The sequence below is a fragment of the Astyanax mexicanus genome, chromosome 16, assembly GCF_023375975.1.
Source record: "Astyanax mexicanus isolate ESR-SI-001 chromosome 16, AstMex3_surface, whole genome shotgun sequence".
NCBI lineage: Eukaryota > Metazoa > Chordata > Actinopteri > Characiformes > Acestrorhamphidae > Astyanax > Astyanax mexicanus.
The window spans coordinates 30,609,176-30,636,172 of NC_064423.1; the positions used below are offsets into that span (position 1 = coordinate 30,609,176).

Sequence of the window (26,997 nt, forward strand, 5' to 3'; positions counted from 1 at the left end):
GCAGGGAGGAAGGCTTTCTAATAGGTTTTGCAGCATTGCTGTGAGAATCTGATTGCAGGATTTAGCGACAAGAGCATATATGTCAGGGGGGGTCAGCATGTTGGATGATCAACCACCACAACCACACTCTAAGAAATATAAGTACAGATTTGTACTTAAAAGAGTACAAAGCTTGTCGCTGGGGCTGTACCTTATATTGAGGCACAAAAAAGTACCTTTCAGTGAAAGTCCTTTTTTGTACCCATGGTTTTTGTGGCAGTAAAGATCATAAAGATTATAAACGTTATCATCAACTAAATATGGCTCAAAAACTTGATGATCCAAAATTGTCTGGCTTTCAAATAAAAAATGTGCTATTTAAATATATATTGTTCATTAGTACAGTGATGCAGAATACTGAATGTACCCTTTGGCTGGTTAAATGGTACAAATTTGTACTTATTGCTGTTAGAAATGACTTTGTACTTCAGAGGGAACAAATCTGACCCCGTAAAGACCAATATTGTACCTTTGAGGGTACAATTATAAAGAGTGTACCTTCGAGTACAAAAAAGTACTCATATCGTACCTCTGTTTTTTAGAGTGCACCTCATCTCCAGCTCATCCCTAACTCATCCCAAAAGAAAAGTATTGGATGGAGCACCATCATCATTCCAGAGAACATTCAGACTTCCACTGATCCACAGCTCATTGACATTAAAAATGGTGCCAATAGGTCCATATATGTCTTCTCCACAGAGTGCTTTTCTACAGGTAGTACTTCTCTGCTTAAATAGATGCAACACAAAGAAGCTGAATGCACTAATTATAAGGGGTGTCTAGAAATATTTAAACAAGAAGTATGTGTCCAAAATGTCATTTAGACAAATGAGAACAACATAAGAAGAAAAAATATCCTTCTTAGCGAAAGTCAATGTAATAATTTATTTTATCCAAGTCGTTCTGGAGCATTTCTATCGACCCATTCTTCATGAAATTGTGACACAATATAAAGAACATCTACCAGGAAATCTCTTGCCAGGAAATATGTTGGTGTTGCATCAGCACCGCACTGTTTCTGTGTCAGTGCTGATACTCTCACTTTAATATAGTATTGTATCGGTAATATAGGACACTCTGAGCATTAACATTGCCTTGCCAGTTCTGGATTAGGGTTCAATTCCCCAGCTGGACAAGCCCAATACACTACAACAACACCATTACATTAAACTATACACTATACATAACACTTTACACTTTACACGACATTACCTTTACATTTATTCCGTTCAGTAGCCACTTCTATTCAGAACCTTTTACAAAGAAAGATCAGATAAATGCTGGATCAGATAAATGCTATAAATGTAAATAATAAAAAAACAGTTCCCTTTTCAGAACCTAAAAGACCAGTATTTTAAGAGCTGAGTGACCAAAAAGCATTTAACAACTGCAACAAGAAAACAGTACGTTGTGAATAGTTAAACTTTTTTCTTTTACAGAAACAGAGAGTTTTAAGTTAAATTGAATCTACCGTAATTGAATCTCAGTACCTTTATAGACACTCCGAGTTTAAAGTACTTTAATGTTAAGTTGCTGCATAAGCACTATGTTTTAGTTTAGAAACAGCTTTTCTTTTACTTTTTGTCTTGCTGTGGAATGAAGCTGTTAATTTAGGCTTAGTAACTGTATACTGTTTTCACTATTCTGCGCTGATGTTTGGACTTATTTCAGCAGAATGTGATTTGTATTTTTTCTTGGATCTGACACCACTTATTTCTGTTCTTGTAAATTGTTTAAGCTTATGTTTTACAATACATGGCTTTTGTCATGTATATTTAAAAAGTTGGATTGTATGTTTATTAAAGTTGTGTAGTGTCTATTAAGTAGTGTGGTTAAATAAAGCTGGTATCAATGTTAATGATGGTAACGGCTGATTTTAAAGGCTCAGGTATCGTATCGGAAGAGGAAAAGTGTCTGTGCTAGGGTTGTTCCATATGATACGCAATAATATTACAAACAGCTTTGACACAATAAAAACTTTGTGATAATATTGTGATTATATTCTTAAAAGCATTCTATTTTATATTAGTTTTGCTGTTTAATATATTTACATTTAATTGATTGTTTGCAGCTTATATGCAAACACTATAAACACTATATATTTTAATAATTACTATTAATTTTGTTATTTGTAGTTTGGTAACTATATTATTATTTTATACAAAATCAGAATCTTGGTACATTACTGTTTACGAAGTGGTCTAAGGTTGGTTAGTTTTTTTTTCTACTGAATATATAAAACTGTTTTTTTTTTTTTTCATATCTCTAAGACATCAAATTTTTTGCAAATATTCATGATATTATTTCAGGGCCATATTACCCACTACTTATCTGCGCATCTGTAGTGTTGATATAAGTGCAGATCATTTTAAACATGTTGCCTATGTCTTCTAAAAAAACCTTGAATATCAATTTTTGTTACTTATTTGAATCTGGCAGTTGTCTTTTTTTATATTCCGCCAAAATTACATCCTGAATGGACCAGAAACAGGAATTTCTGTTCCTGTTAATGAATATTTTTGTGTGAAGGCATCTATAAACTGCTTACCTTAAGCCTTTATATCAGCGGTATTATATAAATGCTTATGGTTGATATTACACAGTATTTCTCTGGTCTGAATGCACATTAGTGTAAGTCTACTGTGTGTGGCTTTACAGTGTGTGCGTGTGTGTGCATGTGTGTGTGTGAGAGTATATATATCTGCTTACTTTTCAAGCTCTGAATGCTGTACACGCAACTTTTAGTAGGGAAAAAGCGACCCTTGCATCACCACCGCATGAAAAGAAATGCGATGGTTTGCATTTACAGTAAGAGTTTTGCAACAGATGGCAGTTTTTTGTGCTTCCTCTTTTTGCTAACAGGTACTCCGGCTCTTCTTTTTCTTTTTTTTTTTTTTCGTTCACTCGGCTTCTTCTGTTTTCTGTTTGCCAGCAGAATGATGATGAGGGCAAATAAATAACCGCGTGTCTGGACCTCGCTCTTGTACAGTACATGCATATATGGATGCTGTTAGTGTGTGTGTGTGTTTGTGTGTAACACGTGTGCACAAGTGTTAGTGTGTGTGCATTTAATTAGTCCTCTGAAATGCTCTGAAAATAGTGGGTCGCCCCAGCTGGCCATTCAAGTGTGACTCATGGCAAGGCCCCCAAAAAAGCCCTCTTGTCCCTTTATCACTGTACACTGGCACACCAGGTGTAGCCAGGGGAGGGCAAACACATTTGGAAGTTGGCGAGGCGCTGAAAAATGTGTCATCGATCTTTTTTTGGAAGAGCAACCTTAATTTATTAATGAGGTTCAGTGGCACAATTTTGTGCCCCCCCACATCTCTCCCTTTCATTTTAGGGGGCCGTTTCTTTCTCTGTGGTGCTGCTTTGGGTTTAATAAATATGTTTTGAGCCAGGCGGTTATGAGGACAAATGAATGGGGCTCGGTGTTTGGCGAGTAGCACGAGACGATCCCGAGATTTATCACTTGTTTTGAGAGGAAATGCTGAGCTTACATGAAGCAAGAGCCCTCTGCCTCATCAGCCTTTGTACACACACACAGACACACACACACACTTACTCAAAGCATGTACATTCAGACATGCACATACTTTGTTTACATACAGTGTTATTACACAAGGCCTGTTGTGCAAAAACCAAATATCTCCATTTTGCTGACTTTTCCTTTTTGTCATAATGTGAATCTGGCAGATGTTCTTTAAATTGTGTCAACATTTCTTAATGAATTAACCAATAGAAATGCTCTAAAATGAAAATATGAATAAAATCTTTTACAGTGACTTTTAAGCATTGACCTCCATACAGCATGCATTCACTACCTGTACTATACTGTCTAAAAATACACATTTAATTCACTTTCCTGCTTTACTATAACTATGCAAACATTGGAAATGATATTGACAGATACTGATGCAACCTTATGAATATCTTATTAAATAGCACTTCATGCTATAAAAATAATCGTTTATTAATGGTAATTGTAAAAAGTAACAGGTTCTATTACATAGTAACTACTACTAGTATGTCCCATCTGTGTCATTTATCTAGGGGTGGTGCCCAAACTGTTGGTTTATAGATATTTTTGTGTGTTTAGTTTTTCATTATCATTTGAAATGAAAAAAAAAAAGAGTTAATTTTGATTTATTCTTAAAATCTTAATTGTTAAATGTTAAATATTTAACTGAAGTGTCAGCATATACTGTAATATGTTTAGACAATATTGTACATTTTAATTAAATTACACAGCATGGTGAAGACAGCTCACATAATTAAAAAAATATATCGGAGCTGTCACACAAAGCTTGTATCTCCTAAATTTCAGCAGAAAAACCTTCTTCTCTTTCAGTGGAAGTCATTGTAAAGTTATTTTGCAGCTTTTCTACTGTTTCATTCATTTTGATACATAATATATTTATTTTGATAATAAAAGGACCGACTGCCAAAAACAAAATTCAAAAACAGCTAAAATTATGATAAAAGTTTTTTGCGACAGTGCCTACATACTTACAAGTTAATTTATATTACAATAATCATAACAAGTTGTGTTTTTTATCACTATGTTTATGAAAACACCTCTATCATCTTCTCAACAGCTGGTTGAGTAAGTAAATCACTACTTGTTATTGTTGTTCAATCAGGTGAGCTGCTGGTGGAATTGAACACATCCAGTGAGGCGCTGGGGCTGGGGGAGTCCAGGAGAAATTTGGAATTTTATCTAAGCTTTGTTCTTCAGACTAGCTCTTAAGATCTCAGCTACTGTCTTTAGAAAGAGAAATTAGTGTTACATCTTACTGCATTTATGCTTATCTGCATCTGTTTTAATGTGATGTGGAGTTTTATATTCCGATATAGCTGAGATTAATGCTTTAGGTGGCTGAAATCTCTGCACACTACTGAATTTCCTCTCATCATCTTATAAAATCAGGCTAATTTTGACCTGAACATGCATAAAAACCGCACGCACACTCACACACACAAACGCACCCCTTGCAAAAGTTGCTTTGTGCTTATGTGCATAACACCCCTCGCCTTAGCTACACTTTCTCACCTACCCAGACATAGACACACACACACACACACACACGCACACACTCGCAGACGTACTGAGGTGTGTGTGTGTGTGGGAGGAAGTGGGTTTGGGAGGGAGTTGTCTAAGGAAGGTGAAGGGTTGATGAAACAGGGGGAAAGCGCTTAATGAGCTGCATCTCTATACGCCTTCCTCTGCAATGTGGCAGGTGGCTTAGAGTAAATACAGGCTCAAGGTGATCATTAACTTATTCTGAGAGTGTGCTCACGTTAGCGTAACCGTGTGCACACTTTGGCGAGCGTCGGAGGAGCAGCGGCGGGATGTTTCCCTTCGGAGCCTGCAGCGATCAACTGAGGCCAGTTCTGAAGGGGAACTGACAGTTACCTCTGTGTTGCGTCTTCGCTGATGATGTGTGTCAGCATAGCTAAATGGTTTAGTGTGTGTTGTGTATAGGAGTGTCTAAAAATGACAGTTTAACTGCGCTGAATTTAGAGTGGATAAATATAAGTCGTAAAAAGTGGGGCACTCCATGAAAACCTTTCTAACGTCCTTAAAGGTATGGACATTTAATCTTCATTCGGACAATATTAAGAGATAGAGGCAATATAGCTTAACACATTAAACTGAAGAAATGTTTTTTAAAGTCATACAAATATATATATATATATATTTGAAAATGTCTACAATTAGATTTGGCCCATCATTAGAGATGTTTTTGGAGGAGCCTGTTCTTATGTACAGGTATTTGACCAGATCCAAAGAACTATCTGAGACCCTTAGAATAAAGGTTGTAGATGTAGATGAGTCTGAGAAGTGATGTAAAAAGATCTCAGAACAATAAAAAATCAGATATTCCACTGTATGGTAAATAATAAGTCCAAAAAGCAAAGCTCCCCCATGCATAGACAGTACTGACATCAAAGATATGCATACTTTCTCTTAGCTAGTGTGTGGGAAAGCTGCCAAATGACATAATTCAAAAACATTCCAACCTTCATTCCTAAGGGAAAAATGTGCATTTATTTGACAAAAAATGAAAGTAAAATCAGATAATAATAAAAAAACACAATGCATTAAATAAGACTAATATTGCTATTATTTTGCTTAATTTGCTGTGTGTGACCTGGAGAGAAGTTTTGGCTAAAAGTTTTTGGCTAAAAGTTTAGGGACACATTTCAGTACATTTCTGTTGGAAAGTTTTAGAACAAAATATATATTTTTGGCTGCTTACTGTATATGCAATGACATGCATAACCTCATTTGGAATATATGTAGCTTTTATATACAGCTCTGGAAAAAAATTGAGATCTCAGTTTCTGAATCAGTTTCTCTGATTTAGCTATTTATAGGTCTATGTTTGAGTAAAATAAACATTATTGTTTTATTCAATAAACTACGGACAACATTTGTCCCAAATTCCAAATAATAAAATATTGTCATTTATAGCATTTATTTGCAGAAAATGAGAAATGGCTGAAATAAAAAAAATAGATGCAGAGCTTTCAGACCTCAAATAATGCAAAGAAAACAAGTTCATATTCATAAAGTTTTAAGAGTTCAGAAATCAATATTTGGAGGAATAACCCTGATTTTTAATCACAGTTTTCATGTATCTTGGCATGTTCCCCTTCACCTTGGCAAATTCATCTTACACACTGCTTTTGGATAACTTTATACCACTCCTGGTGCAAAAATTTAAGCAGTTCAATTTTTTGATTGATGGCTTGTGATCATTCCTTTTCCTCTTGATTATATTTCAGAGGTTTTCAATTTGGTAAAATCAAGGACAAACATCATCATTAAGTGGTATGTCGAACATGTCATGATCATTTTACAAAATATGAGTTCAGATAAAAAAACATCAAAGCACATTAAATACTTTTCTATCATTTCTATAATTCTACCAAATATGGCATGTGGAGCTTAAAAAATGAGACCTTTAAAAAACGTAGAACTTTCGGTCACAATTTACAAACACATTTCTTTACTATAATTTACTCTATGAATAATATTTAATGCATTTATATTAAAGTAAATGTATTCTAAATCAGGGCAGACAAGTCAGAGTCAGTGAAACAGTATCAGTGTCCACAAATCTAAACAAAAAATGTTTTTAAGAAGAATATTGTGTTTCATTGCAGTTCACACTAACAACTGCTAAAAAACTGCTGGCTCTGGAAGTCTCCAACAATCCTAAAATGTTATTATGGGACTAGGGCTGAAGATAATTATTATTTTGGTAATCGACTAATCTGTTGATAATTTTTCTGATTAATTGATTAGTCAGTGATTGTTTCTCCCATGCCCTCCATCTCTGCTTCCTGTGTGCACGGCTGCTGTTCTTAATTTTCTTTATCAATTCAAAGCAATGGTAACAGCTAAACATGGTTTTTAAATGCCCTTTAAATACCCAGAAGGTGTTTAAATGTGAAATATATTGATATTTGGTGAGTAAATATATAATCTGTTGTGTCTGTCACTTTTGGTGACCGAGTGTGATCTAAGTGACTGAGCATCCTTTACTCCTACCCTTTGCGATTCTGTTCACAGCAATTTGTGTAATGTGGTTCAGTTACAAATAAACTATTAATTGACATTAAATTTGGGATCAACAAATGTTTATAATCTTATAGCCCTAAATGGAACCTACAGGTAGTTCTTACCACATTTGTTGTCAAAGTACAGCATCTACTATCAGAAAGACCATTTTTCCTCAGTGAGGAATCCTTTGTTTGTTTGTCTAGATAACAACCAGACAAAGAGCAGTGTAGAAATCCATCAGTGTGGAACAATGAGTTTTATACAAGTTAATTAGACTATTTTTTTTTAAAAAGCCTTTTTTTTTCGTTTTTATGCTTAATTATCTTACCTCCACCCCATAGACACTGTTTAATTGAAGGTCAAATGTTCATTTATTTAAGCATATAAAAAAGACAAAGGTTTTCATGGGTGTCCTACTTTTCACAAGTCAATACACTGTTTATATTAGTACTAATTTTGTATATATAACTCATATTCAGTACATGCTTATGTTCATGTTTAGCCATAAATGAAATATACAGCACTGTAACAATTACATTAAACCATGCTCAAATTTGACATTTGAGGATGAATCCTAATGGAATGAAAAGATTGCAGGGTCCGAGATTTGAACCCCTGGCTGTGTACAGAAGTGCACACAGCAGGTCCGCGCTCTGCACAGCCTCGCTGAACTCCAGAGGGACGAGTTGAAAGGTTCTTTCAGGGGCGAAAAGGGACTGAAAGTGTGGAGAGAGAGAGTCAAGAGACGCAGACAAAGGAGGAGGGAAGAGGACTTTGGGGTGGTAGTAAGGAGGGGGATCTGTGGAGTCTATTTTTTCTCCCTCGCTCCCTCTCCTCCCACCCCTCCCTCCCGCCCTCCCTCTCTCACGCGCGCAGCAATGATGAAATAGGTTGTAAGAAGTTAAGCATAATCTCCCCTCTACAGTGGAATATCCATCTCCTGTCGCAAGCCCCTCGCTCCTGTTTCAGAAAGAAAGCAGAAGAGAGAGCGGGAGTGTTTTTTTAAACTCTTTCAGTGGGAATCTCACACATTTCACAAGGCTCCAGCCTCCCGCCGCAAGTGGCCACGGCCGCGGGATCCGATTGTTGCGCTGGTTGGTCTGAGAGTTGTGCAAAAATTGACATTTACGGGAAAATGATGTAAAGGAATGTGAAAGCTTGATGGGAGAAAATAAACAAGGTCCAGTTGACGTCACAACAGTACTCTGACGTTCCTTGTGATGTCATATAATAGTGTTCTAATACGTATACTCACAACTGATGCTTCTAGATTGTAGTCTGATTAAACTGTATAAAACATAAAACTTCATAGGTTCCACAATCTGCCATATTAGGTATTTGTAGCTCTTTTTGTAGATCTTTAGAGAAGATAAAATTTTGACAAAAATTTATGGACACATTTCAATGCATTCTAATAGGAGTATTGTGGCACAACATTTATTTTTGAATGCTGACTGTAAGAAAACTGTTTTTTTCATCAACCAAAATAGCATAAAAGAAAAAAATATTCCAGATCAGAATTTTACTTTGAAAGTTACTATGGAAAATTCTATTATGACCTCAAAGAAGTAAGCAACTTCAGCATTCATTGTGAGTCAGAATGCTATTATAATGTGAATCCTCACCACTGCTGCTTCCTAAACTTGGTCAGATTACATTAACAAAAACTAATAAAAGTCTGCTGTTGGTTCTATGATGTGCCTTATTTGGTGTCTGTAGCTCTAGAAAAGGTAGAAAATAAAGGTTAAAAGTTTTAGACATATTTAAGTGTACTCCCATGGAAGTGTTTAGGCACCAAATTAATTTTTAACTCTTAAAGTTTGATGCTGTTGCACTCATTCAAAAGCTGTATACAAGAACACAAGACATCAAAATGTGAATGTGAAAGTTTAATAGGAATATATAGTAAGGTTCAGTTATCAACAACAGCACAACAGTACTTGGGAGTGCATTGTAATGTCTTTTAAGCGTCAAGAGGTCAGAATCAGGCCAGTAATTGTAAACCAGATCAGATTAAAAAAATAAAATAAAAACTACTGTATTGATTGCATCATGTGCCATGTTTGGTGCTTGTAGCTTGTAAAATGTGATATGTAGAGCTTCAATTATGACATCACAATAGTAGTCAGCTTTGGCATGTTTCAAATACTTTTAAACATATAGTGAATAATTCAGGCCAGTAAATATGAAACTATCTGTTCTATATTGTGCCAAATCAAGTATTTGTAACTTGAACAATGTGATTTTTAAGGGAGTTAAAACTTTTGATTAAAAGTTTTGAGACAAATGTTTTCAATACATTCCTTTCGGAGTGTTTTTTGCAAAACATTTGATTTTTGATGCTTAAGCTGCATACAAGAACTCTGTTCCGGATAAGAATGTGAATGTGGCTGTTTTTAATAGGAAAAAGAGTGAAGTCCGATTGTGATATCACAGTAGTAGTCAACTAGCATGCACTGTGCATCGTGATCTCATAGTGCTGTTCTAATGCATATCCCCACTCCTATTGCTCACAATGTAAACACAAACAAGGAATCAGGTCAGTTATTTTCTAGGTTTTTTACATGTTTTATTTCTCAAAAAATCCTTTAAACAGGATAAAAGCAGGTCTCGTCTGTCCTGTGTAATTCACTGGGCACCGTAGCGGTTCATTTTTGAGGCCTTTGTTGACATGATGTTACACATCTGTCGCTTGTGCTATGAGGTTCTTATGAATGGAAGATTGCTTTGCTTACTCACAAGAGAACCAAATACATTCAGTTCAGGTGTTTAAAATGGGTCCAAAAAGTACCAGCCATGCTACACTTATATTTAGGAGGCGAATTTTGTGTTGAGGCCACCTTATTTGACCCAGTTGGGTTTGCGCAGTGAAATATGGATATTCATAACATCTTTCTCTCTTTTTCATACACACTCTCTCTCTCTCTCCTTTTTCTTTCCTTCTTTTTTTTGTGGCATTGAAGGTTTTCTTGGACTGCTGGGCTGCTGTGAGAGAGGATTCGTGAATGTCTCCGAGTTGCATCATCTCACCAGCAATATGCCGCAGTTTTTACCCGCAGTGGCGTGCTGCTCCTAGGTTTCTCATGCTGCGAAATGCAGCCAACAGATAAACGAGGCGGCCCGAAAAACGAAAAAAAAAAATCTTAAAATGGCTCGGACGAAGAAACGAGTTCGTATTTTTTGTGTGCAATTGTTAGTAAAGTAAACCCTGAACATCAAGGACAGGCAGGTGTGTTAATGTGGATGTGGAGATAGACGGTGGAGGTCACTCACGGCTGCTACACTAAAAGCTACATGGCTTCCCTTTCGTTAGCGAGAGTGAAAGTGAAGGAAATTACAAAGGTAGAACGCTCTTTTCTGTCTCTCACAAACACAGACATCCCTCCCTGGAGTCAGTCAGCTCCGCGCGAACCTGACTGTGCCCTCATAAAGGCTGGAGAAGAGGAACGGAGTGAGACGAGGGAGGAAACGGCAGCCAAAGAGAAAGGAGAGGAAAAGACGAGTGGAGAGGTGGAGGAGAGGAGGTGAGTGGAAGGGAAGGTAGAAGGGAAGGTGAGAAAAGGACAGGTGATGAAAGGTACCAGCAGTTAATGTCACAAGTTCTCTGTTCTCTCTTTAAACCTATATATATAAACAGCTTATTAACAGTTATTAATGGTTAGTTGTGCTATTTATATGTAATTAACATAATTAACTACATAAATAGAAGCTTAATAATCCAATTTTGATTCTGTGTCAACAGGTTTGAGTTTACACTGCAGGGTTTTTTTTAGCCAGCAGACACTCTCCGTTAAATTCAGATCATAGTCAGGCTGCTCTCGCGTCGTTCACGAGGCCGCAGGCTGAGATTACCACCGGTCACTCCTGTGGAATCAGCAGCTCGGGTGTTTTTGAGAATTGTGTAAAAAGGGAAATTTACAGGGAAATGAAGTGCAGGAGTCTGAATCTGAAAGTTTGCTGAAGGTCAATTGAATGTCTGAAAGAGTTAAAACATCAACCATGCTTTTACTGGAAAAAAGAACTTTTAAACAATGACTATTATGACATGAGAGTAATTGACTTTAATTAACTCATTGTGACATCATAATGCTGTACTAATGGGTTAATTTTAAAAACTTTATTTCTTTCTTTCCATTGCAATCTTTCTCTCTTTCCATCCTTTTCTTGTTTGTCCATCCTTTGTTTATTTTTTTCTGCTCTGTTTTCATTTGTCTTCTGTCTTTCCTTCTTGTTTGTTTATTGCTTTGTCTTCCTTCCATTTTTCAAATTTTCTTTTTTCTTTGAAACTTTGTTATTCTATGTGGACGGTCTATCTGGTTTGTTTAGTGTGTAGGCTAACACTGATAAACACCACAGCTACACACACTGTATTTGTGTGAAGTAATGAGTAGGTGTGTGTGTGTATGCTGCAGGTGGTGGGTGTAGTCAGTGTGAGTGTGTTCAGTTATTTGATGGTTTGTGTAAAGTAATGATTAGGTGTGTGTGCTGCAGGTGATGTGTGTTCAGTAAGCTGTAGCTGTGTGTGAGGCTGGGCTCCTGGTGGAAGGCTGGAGAACAGAGTTCAGGGCAGTGGAGAGTCTGGGCTGGGTGAGATGTGCTGAGTCATGTTGTTGTGATGTCACAGTGTACAAAGATGGCAGTGGATGGAGTGGACAGTGTCTCAGTGCAGGTGGACGGGGAGGATGGAATGGACGGTGTGAATGGGGAGGTTGGAGTGGACAGTGTCTCATTGTAGCTGGGCGGTGTGTTTAGTGAGTAGACTAACACTGATGAACCCCACAAATACACACACTGAACCCTTAACACTGAGTCTGATCTAAACTCAGCACAGCCTGCTGCCTGTCTATCTCTGTTCTGTTTGACTTTCTCTTTCTTTGTCTTTTAGATTTTTCTTCTCCTACTTTCTTTTCTCCCGTCTCATTTCTTTCTCTTGTTTCTCTGTTCTTTTTCCTCTTCTTCTCTTCCATCATTTTCTTCTTTCGGGTTTATTCCTCCTGTTTTCCTGATTTTGCTTCTGTCCTTCTCAGTCTTTTCAGGTTTTCTTTTTTGTTTTTATTTCTCTTAACTCTTTTAATCTTTGTCTTATATATTTTTTCTCCATCTAGTTACACTTTCTTTCTTTCTGTCTTTATTTCTTTTTTCTGTCATTGCACATTCACACTTAGTTTTCATTTCTACCTTAAACTTTCTTTGTCTGTCTTTTCTTACTTTGTCTTCTTTCCGTTGTTTCTGTTGTTTTTCCCCACAGACTTTTCATCTTATAGTTATATTTTCTCTCTCTTCCCTCTATTTCTGTCTCTTTATAATTGTTGTTTTTCACCATTCGATCCAGTCTGTCTTTTTTTGTTTTTTTCTGCCATCATTTAATGTCTTTCTTTTCTGTCCACTTTCTTTCATTTGTCTCTCCTCGTTTTCCTTTCTTTAATTCTGGTTTACGTTTTTCTTTCTCTCCTATTCTTGTTTTTTTTTTCTTCTGTCTCTCTTTTGCTGTTTCCTCTTTCTTTCTTTCTTTCTTTCTTTCTTTCTTTCTTTCTTTCTTTCTTTCTTTCTTTTAGTTCTCTTTTCTCCTGCTGCTGCTGTAAGTGAGGGTTATTTATGTGGTGGTGCTGGTGCTGGTTTTGTGCTGACCCGTATGAGCGGAGGGGAAATAAGATTTAGTTAACTTTATCTCCGTCTGCCTCTGAAGGGGTGGGGGGACCAAATTAACCTACGAGTTTCTCTTGTGGAAAAAGCCCTTACTAAATAAAAAAACACTCCCACCTCCTGACTCTGCACTTTTTTCTGCTTGTGTTAGGAAATTTGTCATCACACTCGCTCACTACCTGAGATGAGAGAGGCTGGAGATAGAGAGCGCTTTTCTTCTCTGGGCTGATGTGAAGCGCTCAGCGACTCTCCATCAGATCCTCTCTCCACTGCCGCTGCATCCCGCTGTCTTACTCTTGGTGCTTCTCTTGTTCTTGTCTCGCTGCGTCTTTCATTATTCTTGCGAATTCTAGCTACACTTACTACTTCTCTCTTTCTCTCTTTTTTCTCTTCCTCTCTTTCTTTTTGTCTCCGTCTTTCATGCTCTTAGCTTTTGCACATGATGTCTCCGCCTGTAGACTATTGATGATTTAAAGTGTAAAGAGTGTTGCGCTGTTGATAACCTCCTCTTCTCTGCCTCTGCCTCTCTTTCTCTCTTTCTTTTCTCTCCCTCCCTTCAATAATTCACTTCACACTTCAGCGGAGAGTCTGTCTCAAATCAATAGCACGGCTGCTTCAGAAGCGCTGAATGAGAGGGCCATCCCTGAAAGAGACTTCTCATCACTCTGCCTATTTTTCTCCCAGTTTGTTCAGTTTTTTTTTTCTTGGGTTAATATTTAGAAATGGTCCTTTTCTCCCTCTCCTTCATTCACAGATGAACGCTTGCCTGGGGATCAGCCCTGAGCTTTAATTGGAGGATAAACAAACACCTCAGACAGAGTAAATGAACAGATCTTTAGAATTTGGTCTTATTATTACAGCCTCCCAGGCATCAACATTCAGCCCTATTGTTCATTCATTTTGATAGGTCTGATATGGCTCCATTGAGCTAAATCCTGTTAGAGTGGTTAGCGTCTGTCTGTCTGTATGTGTGTATGTGTTTGTATGTGTGTGTGTTTTTTGCATGCCTGTGTGTGTGTGTTTGGCTAAGCTAAGCCGGTTGTATGATAGAGCCACGCTTACCAGGAACTCACAAAGACGTCTGCTGCTCTTCACACAAGAACATTAAACTGGATTAATAAGGCTAAAAGTGGCCCACAAACACACAGATATATATACACACACACACACTGACATGGATACAGTGCTAGTGGACCACACCACTACATCAAACACACACCAACAAACAAAGAAAACATTTAATGAACCTGCAGGAATAGTAAGCGCAGGTCCCCATTGTATCAACACAACAGATCTAAACATTTGAGGCATAGACTTTACAAAACCTCTGAAGGTGTCCTGTGGTCTCTGGCATCAAAATGTTAGCAACAGGTCCAGTAATTTGTGAGGAGGAGCCTCTAAGAATCACATGGATGACACATGGATGATATACCTCAGTTCACACCTCAACTTCACAATCTGATTGAGGAAGAAGAATTCTATGAGTGACAGTATCTCACAAGATGGGCACTCTGTAAATATCAGTCCATCTTAAATAAAGCTGATGTCTGTAAGTTTTGGGATTTAGGGCCCTCTCTGTGAGAATGGATAATTGCACTGAGCATGCGGAAGAATAATTTTTAACTGGGCAGGTGTGATACGGTCTCCTTTCAGAGCGGATAAATCCGATTCCAGGTTATGTTTAGTTAGAGAGAGAGAGCGTGCTCAGTCAGAAACTTCACTTCAACTTCACTTCAACACTTTGTTTTTAATATGATTGAATAAGTTATTGAGCTCCGAGTTCCCCCTTCTGAAGTCTCCATTGCTCCACCAGCTGCTCGCGGTCAGTAAAACTGAGCCGGATCCTCTTTTAGAGGCTGTACCTGTGACACAAGTACGTAAAGACACGAGACGTGACGAAAAGAACATATAAAGAATATATATATGGCTTAGTAGTGATTGTTGTTTCATCACACTGGTACCATTAAACACAATAAGTTGTCCCTTCTCCACTCAGAAACGCTTATGCTTTCAGTTTAGAAACTTAATAATACAGACTGCCACTTTAATTGTAACCTAGCAGTGGCCAAAATTGCTATTAAACAAGTATAACGGGATGGCAGTATGTAAACTGATCAAGTTTTACAAACAAGATAACATTTAAAACATAACGTATAAGTTTTGAGGTGTTATCTTGTGAGTGATGTTAAAGACTGTCCAGCATGGCCAGATGGATGGAACATTCCCTTTCTAATGTTCTGTAGGCATTTATCATTCCTCGATCCACAGTTTTGTGTGTTCTGGGAATACGTCATAGAAGGCATTACCACCCACAGAACAGACTAGCAACTGGCACAATTCTTGTTCACATACTGTGAGCAAGTAAGAGACCCTACATGCATATCCCACAGGTCAGTACAACATTTCTTAGATTCCATGGGGCATGGCAAAAGTCATTGACATGTAAAATCAACCAAAGAAATGGATAAGCAGCAACAAACCCAAACACTCTCATTACAAACAATACAATTCTGAAAGTGACAGTTTGGATAGATGTACACATGCATTTGTTGACAAGCTGAGAGATACAGAAGCAGCATCTGAGGTAAGAAAGATCTTTAAAGACCTTTCTGTCCTGTATGGTCTGAACCAAAACAGCAGGTGTGAAAGATGTCATGGACCATGGTCTGACCAAAAGATCTGGTGAACCATGGTCCTGCTTGTTTGCCGTGTGAAAGCTGCAAACGAACCAGACCAGGGTTTGGATGTCTCAAATTTTCAGACCAGTTACAGGAAGTTGTGGTAGGCTATCGTCACCCATTGAACAACAGAAAAAGAAAAGAATGTGTGTTGCCCCGACATGTAACTTCACTATGCATGTCTGTGTAAGTCACAAAGCAGTATCCCTTATTGAAAACAGAAATAAACCGAATTGGTAGTGTGACATACAAGCACATGCAGAAAGTTGAAATCAGGTAGGGTGGTAGAATTTAGCAGAACACTTATTTAGGCAACTTTCCAAACTGACAACACTTCGCAAACTAATCAGTGTAAAGAATGGGGAGGTGCAGCTTAAAGCAAAGTTTCTGAAACCAATTAAAAAACTCTGAACCAGATATACCCTTAGATATATCCAAGTATCAGAGTGACTGAATGTTTGCTACTGTAACCTGTACTTTCAGTGAGACCTTCAGAGGGGCCTCTTCAGTTATCAGAAAAGCCCCTGTAAGCTAACCACACTGACCCCTGTTCAATTAATTTAACACCAACTAAACCATAATCTATCAACTTCCTCCATTTCTCTTCCTCTTTATCCCTTCCTCTCCTGCTCCATCTGTTTTGCCATCGCTCTTTTGCCGTGCACCCCCCTCCCCACCAGTCTGTTGCCGGGCTGCTTTGGTTGTCTCAGCAGTCGCGCGGAGAGGCGTGTTGAAGGCCTTGCAGTTTTGTAGTGGTGGATCAACACAGGAACTTTTTCTAATTGGAGGTTTTAGCGCTGCTGGATGCTGAGTTCAGGGCTTTTCTCCCCTCCGCTCGACCCCAATCCGCCTCCCCAGCCACTAAGCTCCCGCAAATGTGTCGAGGATGCACTTTCGGCCGGGGCTCTTTTCCTCCAGCCTCACCCCCCTCACCACACACACACACACACACACACACTCCTCCTTACACACTCCATCGCTCGCTCTCTCTCTCTCACTCTCTCTCTCTCGGCAGCTTTTGACTTTCACTTCTTTGTCTCTCATCCTTTTTTCTCTCTCTTTTCACAAGAAATCACATGCATGCAATTTCTTCCAGTAAGATTCTTTCTACATTGTTCTTTTTCTGCTTCATTGTTTCTTTCTTTCATTTCTCTTCATCCTTTAATTCTTTTTTTTCTTTCTTTCTTTCTTTATTTTTCTATCCTTTCCTTTTTCTCTTTTTCTTTGTGTCTGTTCCTGCCTCCTGTCTGCCCAGTTTCTTATAAATCTTTTTATCTTTCTGTTTTACTTTCTTTGACTCATTCTAGTTTTGTTTCTTTTCTTTCGGCCACTTTTCTTTTTTAAACTTTTTTTATTTCTATAATTTTCTTTCCTTTCTTTACCATTTTTTTGTTTGCCTCTTTCTTCTTTGGTTCTTTCTTTCTTTTAGTCTTTCTTAGTCTTCTCTCCTTCTTTCTGTTCTTTCTCACTTTCTATCCTTTTCTCCCCCTCCTTTTTCTATCCCCCACTTTCACACTCAGCAATTTTTGTCCCCCATCCTTTCTGTGTGTTTGTGTGTGTGTGTGTGTGTGTGTCAGCATTCCATGGGCCGATAGGGAAGAAATCAGCGTGCGCCTGCAAAAAACTGCTACCAGTGCGACCACCTCAGCACTCCTCATCCTCATCTTCCTCCTCACGCAGACTGATCTCTTAGCTTTACTTCTTCCAAAACACACACACACACACACCCCAATACTCTCGCTCTACCAGTCAAAAGTTTGGGGACACTCCACTATAGTTGTTCTGTCCAAACTCAGACAGGTTCAGGTGTTTCTTGGTGAACTGGAGATCAGCGTGTGTACTTCCCTCAGTTAAAGGGTGTGTCTGCCAGGCTGGTATTTCATGAATACCTTCCTTACTCTCACTCTTTTTAATACTCTTTATTGCACGGTATTGCTTCTTTACTTTTGCTAGTCTAGGAGCAACCTTCAGGCCCCTAAATGTGTCCCACTAGTAGTTCCTCAGGCCAGAGAAGCCCAAAGTTCTTTAGATCTTGTTTGTGGATTCTTTGTCGCTTTAGAATTACTCTTGATAGAATGTAACCTCTGCATTATCTACTCACTTACTGCTAGTTGAGGGGATTTAATCAATAACCTTCTAGTCACAAGCCAAACACTTCTGACTAATTTACCCCAGATTTCTGTGATCATACTTTGAAGATATTGAATCTGTAACACTGCATTTCTCTACTGTAAAGTCTGAGTAACATACACTATATGGTCTACAGTATAAGGGCACCTGCTCATTCATTCATCTATTGGAGTAACTCTCTTTACTGTCAGGGGAAAACTTTCTGCTAGATTGTTGTAGCATTGTTGTGATGATTTGATTGCATTCAGACTAACCAGCTCCTCCAAAAAAAGGAGAGGCCATTATTCACCACCATTACCGAGAACACAGTTCCACTGCTTTATACTCCTCTATCTAACCTATTTTATTGGCAAAACTTTTACAGGGAGAAAGGCAGGACATATTAGAGTAGTGTATATCATAACTCACTTGCCTGTACACATGAAACATGCATGCAAGGAGGTGCAATACGCATAACCATATGCATACTTACAACAACAGATCCATAATACTGCATCTACAGATGGTCATAAAACACACGTGCGCGCACACACACACAAACGCACTCACGTTCTGGCAGGAGAGTAAGTCCTTTATCAGAGTTAATGTGGTTTTGTTGGCGCTGCGGGAGGACGTCTGCTTCTTGCTGGTGACCTCTCCTCAGAGAGGAATATTAAACAGAATCAGCGCCAGTGTGTGGGAGTGTGTGTTTGTGGGTGGGTAGGTGCATGAGTGTCTGTGTGTGTCTGTGTGTTTGTGTTTGTGTAGGTGGTGGGTTTAGAGTGAGGGGTTATTATGTTGCCCTCATGTCCTTTCTGTATGTTCTCTGTTATGCATCTTCAAAGTCAAATTGCTGTACACTGTTGTGTGTGTGTGTGTGTGTGTGTCTGTGTGTGTGTGGGAGAGAAAGAAAGAAAGAAAGAAAGAAAGAAAGAAAGAAAGAAAGAAAGAAAGAAAGAAAGAGGAGAGAGTATGATTCCTTTGTTTTGGATGCCCATTATCATCTCTTGCCCAGTGCTGTCTATGGGTCTCTCACAATAATCACATTATAGATTTAATGTAAAGTATATGGATGTAACCCCAATCATTTTTGCTCACCTCAATTGGGGTGGGCAATATGGCTCTAAATTAATATCAAGATATATTTTAGGGATTTTTTTTGCAATATTGTGATTCTTGGGAAAATCTGGAAAATATTTTATTATTATGTTTTTTTTTAAATTACATATTACTGCGCCAAGATTAGGGCTGGGTATCGGTTAATACCGTTGGTACCGATATCCAAACGAGACTTTTTTCGATACCTTTTTCTAAATTGTAACCCAGTAACCCATTTGTTATCCAGTGTTTAAATATTCTTAACAATTAAAACAGCATAGATTTTTTTTTTTAAATAATGTAATTGCATTTGCAATCTATTACATTATTATTATATAAGTAGCATAAAACAATCAGTAACGCAATTACAGTAATACCAATTATAAAAATGTAAATATATTGGGACAGTATATCATCTAAACATAAATAAGTATGTGTTAAGATGGCATATCTGTTTGTTTTCGTCTCTCTCTCTAGTGTCTTTACATTGCTCTCTGTCTGTTCAGAATGTTAGCTGCCCTTTATGCCGTGTGTGAACGTTTCAGGATGAACTGGGCTAATAGAAATGACCCAGAATGACTTGTTACATTGTTTTTCTTCTCTCCTGTAAAGTTACCCGTTAGTTTTATTTGACAGGATGAAAGCCCGAAGTCCCTTAATGCCACTGTGATCAGGCGGAAGTGGCAGCGAACAGCTGCTGAGATGGAGTAGAGAATCAGTACATGTTGCACTATTTAGCCCACATGGGCTGGAATTGAAATGTTGGCTAGACAGTGCCCGCTGTGTGCACCATATGGACACATCACTCTATAATTTTTTTTAATGCTCGTATGAGAGAGAGATGGAAACATTCTCAATGCATCGATTTTGATATTCCATTAATTTGAATGTATTGATCAGTGAGTAATAATAATTGGAAACCAGGCGGTTGATATGCTATTGCCAAGTGTTCAGATATTTTTCATGGTCATTTTAGTTTGTTGGATATAGTGTCTAATGATTATTGGGGTGTTCATATGTGGTCACTGTGATATCCCAGGTGATTGCTATAGGGTTGTTAAATAGTTTTTGGGATGCAAATGAATCCCATGTGTTGATAGACAGACAGGTATCCCACCCAGGTGTTTTTTATGGTGTTGCTTAGTGATTGGTTGGGTGTTGCCATGTGATTGCTAAGCAGTTGTTAAAGTATTATAGTTGATTGCTTAGGAGTCTCCTGTGGCTGTTCAGGTGGTTGTTGTGGTTCCCCATGTTAATAGTTGGATGTAACAAGTGTATTTGTATCATTACGTTCAAAAGGGGCGAAACTTTTTCACCCTATTTATTCCTATGGGAAAAATCTGTGCCTGATCAAAAAGCTGTATACAAACACCAAATTATTGTTTTGGTGCATCCCAGTAAATGCATTCCATGCTCCTTTTAAATGGCTCATAACCTACACTTTGCACTGAAATCTGTAGGAAATATGATCTGGCTGTCATATATTTAATGTATAATGTGAACACAGAATTAGTCTGTAAGAATCAGATTTGTGTATTAAATTATCTTTTATTTGGTCCAGAATTGGATGAATTGGTTTCTGAGGAATTCTGATTGATCTGCACCTGTGAGCTCAGGCTTAAACCATCATTTCCTACCTTTGGTGTCTTGGACTTGGTGTCCAGCGGAGTGAGAGGAGTGTGTTCATTCAGCTGGCTGTGTGAGTGTGTGTGTGAGTGTGTGTTTGAGGAAGAGGAGTAGATAGAGATGAGTGTGTGTGTGTGTGTGTGAGGGAGAGCGTATGTCTGAGGGGCGGCATGGAGAGAGGGAGCAGGGGCTGATGGGGGATGGGGGTCGGGCACTAGGGAAATAAGACGATGGCTGATAGAGACAAAGCCCCTCCCCCTCAGGTTAGACCACGTTAATCCGTTCTTTTGTGTAGCGATGCCTCTTCACAGGAGTGGAGGAATGAAGGAGGTGTGTGTGTGTGTGTGTGTGTGTGAGAGAGTGTGTGTGTGCTCTGATTGCTCCTTGCACTCAGTTCTTGCAACAGTCATGGATGTGACTCTGTGCTGTCTGTATGTAGGGGTGTGTTTGTGAGAAGGTATGGAGGTTCCCAGTTTTAATGATAGACCAGGTGTAGACCCCAGAGATACTCATTATTTCCATTATTAATGTAATTTTATTTTATGTAATAAAAATACTTGAGTATTATTGCCTTTTTAAGAAGTAGTTGATGCAGAACAGCCTGCTACTATACAGTCTACCCGTAAAACACTGACCCTGTATGAGACTGACCATGAAAATTAAAAAAAATAATAAAACAGGAGAAAATTAATAAATGCATAATCCTGTTATGATAATTACATTATCGACTTACCGAACAATAAATGGATATGACCTCAATAATATTTAATAATCCTGATATAGTTTATTGTGTTTATTTGCATGTTTGTTCACATATATAACAGTGAACAGGATTTTAGCTTTAGAAACTCCATACACTCAGTGTGAACTGCAGCAGGTGAAGAAATAAATAACTATGTATTTCACAAACTATGATTAATCACAAATTTGTTGTCTTTAAAAGGGTTTCAAATGATTATATTATCCCTTGATATATTAGTGACATTTAAATTGTCTTAAAGTGATAATTTCGCACAATCATTTCTGGGATGATACACCACCCACACATATACAGGTGTATAAATACGTCATTTTTAATAATAATCCTATATAAAATAATGCTAAATATGTGACCTCCACAAAATGTGGTGTGTTGGAGTGTTATATGTTTTTGTGCTGTGCTTTTTAATTCAGCATATTTTAAATAATAAAAAAAATTGTCCCAGATGTCTAAGGGACACTAAAACACAACAATAAATATTGATTCAACGTTTCTTTGTTCTCTGGGGTGTCTTTAGCATGTTGTGTTTAAAATATTAAGTTGCATGTTAGCATGTTGTATTTTTCTGTAATAAAATGCTTTTTATTTTTTGTTGGCCTTTTGTTTGTTACCCAGCTAAAAGGTTTTGTATTTAATGTTTTAATTTAACTATTATTTCACATGTTTTCAGAAAGTTCCTGGAACATTATTTCTATACTTTTACAGATGAACTTTTCAGGAACCTTTTTAATATCAAAATAATGTTCCTAAACGTTCTAATAACGTTCTCTGTTCGCTGAGTCTGTATTAGTGTTTTTTTGCTAGTATTTTGTGTTGTGTATTTTAGAGATCGGGTTAATGTGCCTTTTAGAACAGTCATGTTCTGTTTTGTCAGTTTAGTTTGTGTTAGCTAGCATGTTTGCTAGGTTTTGTGTGGGGACATTTTGATCAGTGTATTTTACATCTTTTAATATTTGTGGTTATTACTTTCCAACATTTAGTTGATTTAATTCATGTAATTGTATTATTTCACAATGGATTGGATTGGATTATTTTGGATTATTAAACCGATCTTTTGATGAGCACCTGAACTGGTCGGCGTTAAACAGTCTAGTGAAGATACAACCTTCTCATCAACACTGGAACCCAGCATTATTCTTGTGTTTTACTGCACAAGTTTTAGTGTTTTATCTGGTAACGTGTTGTATTTCACTCTTGGTGTGTAGATTAATCTATATATTAATGTTCTGTTGTTGTGTGTGTTTGTGTTTGGTGGTGTTTTTAGCTGTGCTGATGGGCTGAGCTGGAGCATGCCGTGGTTCTGCTGCTTGTGGAAATGGAGACAGACAGGTTAATCAGTCTAATCCTGAGCCTGTGGCGTAGCCCACTGCTCCGTACGGAGGGATTTCAGCCACAGCCCAGGCAGAATAACACCCACACCTGTCTGCCTCTTTCTCTCTCTCTCTCTCTCTTTACCTCTCTCTTTCTTTCTCTCAGGCTCTGCCGGGATTAGTAGGTTTCTCAGTAGTGGGGACAGTAGTTGTCTACAGCGATTGCCTTTGATCTGGTGTTGTAATAGGTGCAGGATTGGTGGCAGGGCTGGAGGTGGCTTAAAGCTACTCACTCTCCTTCCAGGAGGGAGTTTCTCCAGAGCTTCTGCCAGGAAATTACTCCTTCCAAGACACAAACACACACACACACACACAGAGGCCCTTAATCTCGTAATATGTGCTGGGTGTGTTTACTATTATCGTGAAGGTCTGCCCTGTCTTACTTAACCCTTGTACATTTACTGAATGACTTGAATAAATAAACCTGCTTGTTTTGAAAAGCAGACAAAAGTACACGCTCAAGACTGAAAAAAATATTTCAAAAAAGTGGATTTTCGAATAAACAATGAATTTCATATTGTAAGTTTCCTAATACTTAGCACAGATAAACAGAAGATTTTCTTGTTCTTGTTGGAAATTCTTCTTAAAGCTCATTCATACTCTCTTTATGTTTAAAAGCAAATAGTGTCACTTACCTTAAACTTCTGTGTGTAATTTACGTTCTGTTTGTTATTGGCTACACTGCCCCTATAATTTCCAGTAGTACTGCTCCTATCTGTTTGTATCTCGAAACTTCAGAGAACATTAACAAGTGCGGACGAAATAGATAGATAGAATAGATAGAAGAATCCGTCCATATCCAAACTTTTCTCTTTAAAAAACTAGTAACAACAATAACAATAACAATATATATTTTTTATTGTTCTTAAAAATTGTTTTAAATGACAGCCTCACTCTGGTCAGAGATCATCCTCTTTAATGTCTGATTAAATAGTTAGAAATTATTGATCCACTAGAATTATTGTCTAGTTTATCATGATCAAAAGTGGAATTTATTTTTATGTACCGTTAGTTCTTACCTAAAAAATGTTGTTGTTGATCAGCTGTGAAATGCAGCAAAGAAGAGTGTCTTTAAGTGACAGTCCATAAAGGTGAATGTGAGGATTTATAGACCTCCCTGTGAGAATTTCTCTGTTGCACAGAGCATGTGGAAGATTTTTTTTTTTTAATTCAGGCTAATGTAAATAATTTGCTGTGTAAAATTCTGTGTTCTGAATATAATGTTTTGTTTATTTTGTTCATTTATCAAACAAAAAAATTCAAAGCTGTTACATCCAACAAACCTATCAGTCTAAAAACTCTGTTTTTAGAATGAAGGTATTGGAGGATGAGGTATAGTCAAGCCAGGACACTGATACTGTTAATTCGAATATTTTGTCCCCCTCACAACTCAAGGATGCTTATACTGCTTATACTTAAAATAAATAATTTTAGGGATTCCTTTTTAAGTGGAACTTAAGATAACAAATAACAATGCATTTAGGTTAATTATAATTTTTTTTTAGCTTTTTGTTTATCCTAAGATTCTCAGTATAATTTTTCATAGAAGATTCTCAGTATATTCGTCCCCAGTGCACCTGCTCACTGACTTCAGTGATAAATGTGTAGAGTCAACAGGTTCTCTCTCAGAGATAATCGACCACATGCATCATAAACAACAGCATCCCAACAGTTTAATGTAATAGAGATAAAGTTTGGTTCAAAAGAGTAGACTGAATGTCTTGTAGAGGCATCAGAGTGTCCTCCACTGCCCTTTGACCCCATCTGTTCGCTGTGTGGTTTGTGATTTGTGAACCTCTCTCTCTCTCTCTGTGTAAACTGGCCGCCGCGGGCCGCTTGCTCTGATGCTGGGTGGGATGAGGGATGTTCCGGAATGTGCCGAATCATCCTCGCTCCGTCCCATGATGGCCGCTGGCCGACAGGAACAATGGCCGCCCTTCATCGGACTGCCCGTCCGCTCCAGGGGTGTCATCCCTGCGCTCGCCTCAATGGGGGCTATTGTGGCATGTGTCTGTGTACGTGAGGGAGAGGCAGATTGTAAAGACTGATCTCATCCTGTTTACACTTTACTCATCCCATTCTCTTCCTTTATCTCGGAATGAAAAGCTGCTGTTTTCTTCTCATTCCAGTTCAGAAGGAGAGCTTCGCTGTAGCTGTCAGAATCCTGACAAATTGCTTTAGCAGTCATAACACTGAAGTTAGCTGTCAGTGTTGCGCTGGATTGCGTTTGGCAGTGGCCGTGTGTTTTCCCATTGATTTACATTTTAGAGCTTTTCATTGAGACCTTGTGAAGAAAACAAATAAAGCCTGTCCTAAAGATTCTATTAGAAATAGATACAGCGCATCAGGAATCTGGCAGCTGTGGGCTTGTCTTATTCAGCAGTAGAACAAGACTGCTCATTTTTGCCGTGTAGAATGTAAAACAAGTGTAAATTAAGACATTTAAAAAAAGGAACCATGACCATTAATAATTCCATGAAAAGAGTGTTCATGTCCAATACTATTAAAATGTGATTCATGCATCTAATGCAGATATTTTTTATTATGTATTATTATATTATCAAATGAGCCGAGACAAACATCTGGTTTAATAGGTTTGCAACAAGTATGCGATTTTAATTCTAGAATAATAAGCATCACGGTTAAAAAAAGAAATATTTATATTATTATTTCACGATTCATCCTTGTTGTTGTTACTTTTCTTTTTGTGTTTTTATTATTGTTTTTATTATAAATTGGCTCTTAAATAAATTAAAATTAAAAAAGAGTATTTTATTGTTCAACAAAGTTTATCTGCTATAGTTAAAGCTTGAAACTTAAATAAAAACTTAAAACGTTCTTTTTTTAACTTTTTAATTATTTTCAGCTATTTTTGTGTTTTAAAAATGTACTAATCTGCTGATTTTCTTAGTTTTTTTAATTCGTCAGTTTGTTTGGTTTAACTGCTGAAAATCATATGCTATACCTGGTATAAAAACAGTCAGTTTTGTCTGCGTCAGTTGTACTCCTTGCCTAAACCACGTGGAGCATTTCTTGTATTGAGAAAGCATCTGACATTAAAAATCTCTGGCTCCAGATATTGCCCAAACCTAATTCTCCAGGCCTTTTCTGGAGTTTATATGTGAAAGATATTTTTTGTACAATGATTCTTATTTTTATTTTAAAAAAGACATTATTTATTGGATGATTATCATTATTACACAGCATGTGTTTTTAGTATTGTTCAGAAACACCATAATGAGGATTACCTGCCTTTGTTCCCCTTGTGATTAACCATGTAGCTGTGTAATTGTGTAGTGTTCAGGGTTAAGCCTGAATACCGTGCCAAGTAGTTTAATCTCCATTCAGTGAGTGTGAGGATGTTCATTGAAAGCGGACGTTATTTTAAACCGGTACATATCAGTTATCTTTATCTCTTATATATGATGTTCCCGTCCTGTTTTCCCTCGTAAACCGTCTGAGCACACTCTAATTAGTCACCATCACTACCTGGTAATCCCCTGGACTGTTGCCCATGCCACTACTTCCTCATGGGCTGTTTTGCTCCTCCCCTATTGGTTCCTTACCAGCCTATCAGAGACAGGTGTCTTCTCGCTCACGAATAAGGTGTTTTAGAACTTCAGTGAAGGCACCCAACCACTAGAACCACAGAGGAAGTAGGAGACAGGAAGCCGGGGGTTAAGTGCTGGCACTTTCACTCGTCCAGGTTTCTTGTCACTGAAAGTTCATGGTACATGTGGCTGGAGGAATTAAAACTGCTTATTTAGTGTCTAGACCTTTCATACTGAGATTCTTTGTATGTGTGTGAGTGTGTGTTCCCTTTTAATCAAATCCTACCTGACTCTCAGACATAATACACCTAATACACTTCACATTATCTGTGTATTTTGGCCTGATTGTGCTTTAACCAGTTCTTCATTCTGTCTTCTAGATCTGCGTGGTTTGGAAGCGGCTCTCGTGGCATGACGACCACTAACAAGGGAAACAAGGCCTTGAAGGTCGGTCATCTTTTCTTTTCTGCTGCACAGTTTTTTTTTCTCCGCTCTCTGTGTGTCTTGTGGCTGTTCACTGGTTTCAGTTTCAGTATTGATTTGAAAAAGG

At 37.8% G+C, this 26,997-nt stretch overlaps 1 protein-coding gene across 2 annotated transcripts in view; it reads left to right on the plus strand.

Annotated features, from left to right (window-relative positions):
* mafgb (v-maf avian musculoaponeurotic fibrosarcoma oncogene homolog Gb) overlaps positions 1 to 26,997 on the plus strand; it is a 40,737-nt gene that overhangs the window by 5,717 nt on the left and 8,023 nt on the right. The window contains exons 2-3 of one of the 2 annotated variants that reach the window (XM_049465582.1): positions 10,989 to 11,136; positions 26,828 to 26,894. In XM_049465582.1, coding sequence (XP_049321539.1) covers positions 26,859 to 26,894 — 36 coding nt within the window. In that variant the 5' untranslated portion in view covers positions 10,989 to 11,136; positions 26,828 to 26,858. The remainder of the gene's footprint in view (positions 1 to 10,988; positions 11,137 to 26,827; positions 26,895 to 26,997) is intronic. The other variant, XM_007246096.4, reaches the window with a different exon arrangement.